This window comes from Myxocyprinus asiaticus, chromosome 7, assembly GCF_019703515.2.
Source record: "Myxocyprinus asiaticus isolate MX2 ecotype Aquarium Trade chromosome 7, UBuf_Myxa_2, whole genome shotgun sequence".
In the NCBI taxonomy this organism is placed as follows: Eukaryota; Metazoa; Chordata; class Actinopteri; order Cypriniformes; family Catostomidae; genus Myxocyprinus; species Myxocyprinus asiaticus.
Genome location: NC_059350.1, coordinates 36,173,408 through 36,179,480, shown reverse-complemented (window position 1 = coordinate 36,179,480; position 6,073 = coordinate 36,173,408). Strand labels below are relative to the sequence as shown.

At 39.2% G+C, this 6,073-nt stretch overlaps 2 protein-coding genes across 6 annotated transcripts in view; one reads left to right on the top strand and one right to left on the bottom strand.

Annotated features, from left to right (window-relative positions):
• Nucleotides 1-48: 48 nt before the first annotated feature.
• Nucleotides 49-1,864, bottom strand: tma16 (translation machinery associated 16 homolog). Its single transcript, XM_051703719.1, has 7 exons — nucleotides 1,717-1,864; nucleotides 1,524-1,633; nucleotides 1,343-1,380; nucleotides 1,093-1,177; nucleotides 808-956; nucleotides 608-650; nucleotides 49-493 (listed from the first exon to the last, which is right to left on the bottom strand). The coding sequence occupies exons 1-7, from the start codon at nucleotides 1,717-1,719 to the stop codon at nucleotides 331-333; spliced, it is 591 nt and encodes a 196-aa protein (XP_051559679.1). The 5' UTR covers nucleotides 1,720-1,864; the 3' UTR covers nucleotides 49-330.
• A 688-nt stretch (nucleotides 1,865-2,552) lies between these two features.
• LOC127444371 (folliculin-interacting protein 2-like) overlaps nucleotides 2,553-6,073 on the top strand; it is a 28,580-nt gene continuing 25,059 nt past the window's right edge. For 2 of the 5 annotated variants that reach the window (XM_051703692.1, XM_051703691.1), the window contains exon 1: nucleotides 2,840-4,328. Coding sequence is in view for 2 of the 5 variants with exons in the window: in XM_051703688.1 (XP_051559648.1) it covers nucleotides 2,720-2,805; nucleotides 4,233-4,328 (182 nt within the window). In the remaining 3 variants the exon portion in view is untranslated. Of the gene's footprint in view, nucleotides 2,806-2,839; nucleotides 4,329-6,073 lie in introns of those variants that run through there. The other 3 variants (XM_051703688.1, XM_051703689.1, XM_051703693.1) reach the window with 3 other exon arrangements.

Sequence of the window (6,073 nt, the reverse complement as noted above, 5' to 3'; positions counted from 1 at the left end):
TAAAAGAAACATGCAAAATCAGTGCAATACATCAGTGAATGTATCAAATGGTTTCAAAGTCTCTGTTTATTTATATAATGGTGTTATCATGTTTCCTAGGTAACTAGGCAACCCCTTTCCTCACAACAAGCCATTTTTACAGGTACAGATGAGTAAATGTACATAGCAAGATGCCTCTGGCTGCTGGTAAAAGAGCACTAACGTACTCTCACACAATGCACACTCATTTCAATGTCCCAAACTCTTTCTGTCCAGTGCTCTTACACACATCGTGCTGTCCCTTTACAATAGGTTGTACTACAGTAGAGCTACAGAATTTCACACTACACACTATAGGTCAATATCACAATTCTGTGATACCTCATCTTCCTCATTCTCTTCCTCCTCCGTGTGTGCATCATTTGAAACAGCACAGAGTGTGCTGTCAGAGCCTTTTGCTGAAACCTTTCTCATCTTAATGTTAGGGAGTTTCTTGAGGTCACTGTTCCATTCTCTGTTAAACAACGTAAAATGTCACTTGACAAGTTAGTGGTAATGTTAGAATTTACATGGCTTGGTGACAGAATTTGATTTAATGAAGAAACAAACAGTATTATACAGTAATTACCTGAATATTTTCAGATGCTTAGAGTTGATGATGTCAGGGATTTCTATAAATTGAAAAGACCACTAACTTTTAAAATACTATAACTAAATTAAGCTGAACAACAAAGACAATCAAGAGGCTTCTTACAACAGGAAAAGGAGAGGAACTAAATCCATTCAAGAAAAAATGTGAATGACACATATTATAAGTAAGAAACCTACCAAAGCCATTGCCTTCATACTGTGCCCTCTCTCGCTCTACTGTTTGTTTGATGACAGCCTCTCTGGAGCCATGCTGACGACCCTGTCGTCCTTTAATACTGTTCGCTAACTCTATCTGCTCCAGCTCTTCATCAAAACGGTGAAGGTACCTGAGAAAGAGGCCACCTTACAGTATATGAAACCAGATACAGGTTTTAATTCTGAATTTACAGAGTTATGATCCAATGTACATTCTAACTTTACATGTGTCGTTACAACATGTTTGCTTAGGACTTCAAATCGTACCTCTCAATGATTTCACAAGCGTCGTGTTTGGTGTATTCAGCCTTGTTGGGATCTAGCTGGTTTTGGAACCACAAAAGTTTTTCACCTGCAGAAATTCAGTGAAGACATCAAGAAGATAAGGCTCACACAGGTAAACTGCCATTTACTCGATGCCTTTGGACAATTTCACTCAAGCTGGCCAACGGTCTTTCCAATTCCTTGCTGCCCCCAAAGGTTCACAATAGCAGAACAAAATCAGCAAATTACTCACCAATCACGTTTAGACGTTGTGCCTTTTCACTTTTTAACCTAAAGAAAGTTTAAAAAATATTAACGTTATGGATGTAAATTAAGGTGTCAAATATAATCCGTACAACAAACAATACATGTTTATATATTATACTATATAAGAACGAGAATAAATGTAAAGTTAAAGCAGAACTGTATCTTACTTTTCCTTCCTCACTTGTTTGCTAGCAGCTCTCGCCATATAAGCAGCTTTCCTGCTGTATGGATGAACAACCTTTTTCTCCACCGGTCCCTTTCCTTTCGCTGCCTTCGGCTGAAACGAGAAAACGAATAATGAAACACATCAAATAAAACACATTCCCTATTATCTACACGCAAGGTAGTTTAAAAACTTGCCATTTTGATGATATAAGTTATTGCCCGTCTTTGTCACGTGTGAAATATGGGGGAAGGGATGAGGGACGGACCGCTGAATCGGTTCGACGGTATTATGGTTCCGTGCATCAGTGACATCTTGGTTACAAGTTCCGATGGAAAGTCGATAGTCCATCCTTCTACACATTGTTTCTGGGTCTTCCAGTACGTATGTTGGCACAAAAATGCAGTATAATCTGAAAGAAATTGTATGTTACTTTTTTGGCCTCATAGACAACCTTTCTTTTGAAATATATTTTTCACGCAATGTGAAGTGTTAAAGGTTTTATTTGTATAACTTCCAACTGTATGTTTTGTGTGTGTGTGTGTGTGTGTACAAGTTCAATGTGCTTGTTGTAAACTGTAAACAAAAAAAAACAAAAAAACAAAAACAAAAAAAAAAAGACTATTTAGTTTTTAGAGTCTAAATACCTATTTGAGTTATTCACATGGCTTGTTCACATTTTTATTTCATGTCATTATTTTATTCATTTTCTTGTGTTCACTTCAGGAATACAAGTTCAGAGAGATTTGGAAGGGCAATATTACATTATATATATATATATATATATATATATATATATATATATATATATATATATATATATATATATATATAGATTCTACATCACCCTATTTTTATCAACTTAATTTTATATGGTTTTTATGCAAATAGCAAATAAGAATAATAAAAATACAATGCACTTATTCATGTGCAAACGTAAAAAAATAAAAATAAAAATAAATAAATAAACAAGGCACGCTAGGCACGTTCTGCACGTGCACTCAAACCTGTTAAACCGTGTCCACTCAGCAGAGAGCGCTCGTGGGTTTGTTTGGTGTCGCAGCTCAGCTGGTTCATGTGTCACATGACTCATACAATCCACTCATGAATCTCTCCTAAATATCTACTAGAAACCTGGATGCTTGTCCCGATGGGGAAACGGGAATCCCCGGGTGTGTGCATATGAAATAGAGTGCAAGCATGCCGACTTTGCTGCAGAAACTCTTCAGCAAGAGAGCTGTCAGTAACGGAAGCTCCCGGGACTGCTCGAGGGAAGCGGAGCAGCGGTAAGTCTATTAGCATGCGCCGATACTACACCTATGGATATAATCACGCGCTCCTCATTTCTGCACGTGAGCGAGTGTGCACGCAAAAGCAGCGCGAGCGATTAAATCACAGCTGTTTCTTCTTCTTCTAAAGACCAGAGGGAGTATCGTGCGAATATGTAGGAGTTTATGATCACGGTTTCAGGGTGCCACCCCTCACAGCCGTGTCGTTAGTGTAAACGGCGTTAGGGAGTCACACACGAGCGGCGTCTCTGTGGGTGACCATTCAGCTGAGCGTACGTCCACGCGTTACGTAATACTTCCTGTGTATTTATGCGCGCACAATATTGACATTAGCGTCTGGTTTTTACTGACAGCTAATTTATGTCTTCTTGTTTTATTCTGGTGTCTTCCCTGTTGGTTACTATTCTAGTCTCTAGATAACATGTGGGTAAAGTGGGTTTCAGTGTATGATGGTGTGTGGATGTTGCTCACAGGCAGTGTAGCTATAAATTGACAGCAACGCTTTAGGTCATGATATGACATAAATCCATAACATATTATTCCCAGATATTCAAAACAGAATTTGATGTTGATTTTGATGACAGTTTGATGGCAGCCTATTGCTGGATGGTGGTCACCTGTGCTAAATACTTGTTTTAAAGTATGATATCTTGTTTAAAAAATTACTTCCCATTCCTGTGGCATACATGGGAGAGAACTAGTGAAGTGGACCTCTAAAAGGATCTTCCAATCCCTTTCCATTCCACAGCCACTTTTCAAGACTGACCTATTTGCAGAATCAGTAGCTTCACCCAAATATGGATATGATTTGCCACTTTCACTAGAAATGCTCTTTAATGAGCTTTTTTATGTTCTTTGGGAAACTTCGTTTTTGTTACTTTTTAATGCACATTAGAAATATACACTTTGTCCTCTGAAAATAATTTGGTAAGCATAAAACTTTCTCTTGTGTGGAAATGAAGCATATGACTTTCTTTGTGACTGTTTGTTGCAAAAGATGCTTATTATAGTGTTAGCAAACGTTGTGTGTGAGTTTGTGTGCTGAGGTGAGCAACTTTGGTCTGTGAGAGTGTCCTATGACTGGGTTTGGATCACATGCTTTGTGAGTGTGTGTGTGTGAGTATTTGTGTGTATGACTGACAGTCATGTGACATTTGAACTGAATTCAGTCGGTCATCAGATAGATAAGTGAAGAACTTCCTCACTCTCTGAACACATTCTACCTAAAAACATCTCTCGCTCTCTCCTTCTGCTCTCTTTCTCTTTGTCTTTCTATCTGAATATCACCATGATTCTGTGTGGCCGTAAAGGTCATTTGATTTGAGAAAGTAACATCTCACTCTGTCTTGATCTAATTTTTAAGAATATTGGATTAGGGCACACATGCATATGCATGCACAGACACACACACTCTCTCTCTCTAGTTTACCGATTGGAATATATTTGAAGATGAAGATTAAGAGTCGCAAGAAATCCACCACAAGGCGTGTGTTCACTTCAGAGGATGCTTTGAGCAACAGGTACACTGAGTGTTTGCTTGTGTTTGTTGTTTGTCTTCAGTTTTTGTTTGCTTATGAGGGCAATCTGCTCAAGCTGTTTTTGCTCTTTGTACTTTGAGTCAGCGTGTGTGTATGTTAATGCACGGAGTACATCATTATTTAAGCATCTTGAAGCAGTATCTTGCATGAGAAACATGAAGCATTCCAGTAAATGTTTATTGTATACTCACTGAGCACTTTATTAGGAGCATTATGGTCCTAATAAAGTGCCCAACGTGGTCTTGTGTTGCAACCCATCTGCTTCAAGCTTCGATGTGTTGTGCATTCTGAGATACTATTCTGTTCACTACAATTGTACAGAGTGGTTATCCGAGTTACTGTAGTCTTTCTGTCAGCTCAAACCAGTCTGGCCATTCTCCGTTGACCTCTCTCATCAACAAGGCATTTCTGTCCGCAGAACTGCTGCTCACTGGATGTTTTTTGTTTTTGGCGCCATTCGGAGTAAACTCTAGAGACTGTTGTGCGTGAAAATGCCAGGAGATCAGCAGTTACAGAAATACTCAAACCAGCCTGTCTTGCACCAACAATCATGCCACAGTCGAAATCACTGAAATCACATTTTTTCACCATTCTGATGGTTGATGTTAACATTAACTGAAGCTCCTGACCCGTATCTGGATGATTTTATGCATAGCACTGCTGCCACACAAGTGGCTGATCAGATAATTGCGTGAATAACTAGGTGTACAGGTGTTCCTAATAAAGTGCTCAGTGAGTGTATATATTGACATATAAGCTATATAATCTTCAAGCTGCATGATGTTAGACCTTGCAGTATTAACTGGAGGCCCAGATGAAATCTGTTGGCTGTTCTGTATTGTTGTGCAGTTTTCTGGGGAAAATGCATTCTAGGAATGTATTTGAATATGGTAATATGTGTTAAGCGGGGCTCAGAGTACTATGCTTTTATTGGTAGGTGAAAGCATAATCAAGTTAACCCAAATATTTAATAAGCGCACATGCAAGGGGCTAAATATGTAGGCTAAAATTGATAAATGACAGGTATTCAAATTCTTCAGAAATCTGCAATTTGCATAATTTCTGTCAGCCCCTTGAGATCTGAAGGGCTTCTAGCTGTCAGTCAGTGAAGTCTCGGTGTGTTTGTACTACAGTAGTCATGTGACACAGCTGATCATGTGACCTGAAGTATCAGGACAATCCCACAGGGGATGGCTGAGTAGTACCACACTACTCTATTTCTGCTGTATATAGCTATGGAAGAAGTAGTAAAAGTAGTTTGGTAGTATGCCATTTTTAAACTTAGCCGAGGTTTCAAAAAGGCTCTGTTGAACTCGTTGTAAAGAGTCTTCCTGTGTGTGTGTGTTTCTGTGTGAATGTGTTTTTTCCCTGGCTTTTTAGAAGTGGATAAGTATTGGTTAGATGGTGTGTGTGTGTGTGTGTGTGAGAGAATGTGTAGTGGCAGTACCACCCCAAGCAAATGTTTTTCTCTCTCTCTTACATACTGCCTCACAAACGCACACAACAACACACACTCGCTCAAAGTCGCAGTAGTAGAGGATAAAGAGAGCCTGTGCCCTCCGTGTGTGTGAGTGTGAGAGAGTGTGTGTGAAGGATAAAGGGAGCCTGTGCATAGCAGTGTATTGTTCAGCAGCTGGGTTAGAAAGGAGGACTGAATTGACCAACGTATCGTCTAACATACACACACACACAAACACACTTGAACTCTCACATTAACACTAAGCAGT

What these genes read in the sequence shown, in the direction of transcription:
- tma16 (XM_051703719.1), bottom strand. An exon ending in ACAACGTCTAAACGTGATTG is followed by an intron (nt 1,178 to 1,342) that starts GTGAGTAATTTG and finishes GAATTTCTGCAG; the next exon opens with GTGAAAAACTTTTGTGGTTC. An exon ending in AAGCATCTGAAAATATTCAG is followed by an intron (nt 494 to 607) that starts GTAATTACTGTA and finishes GTTGTTTAACAG; the next exon opens with AGAATGGAACAGTGACCTCA.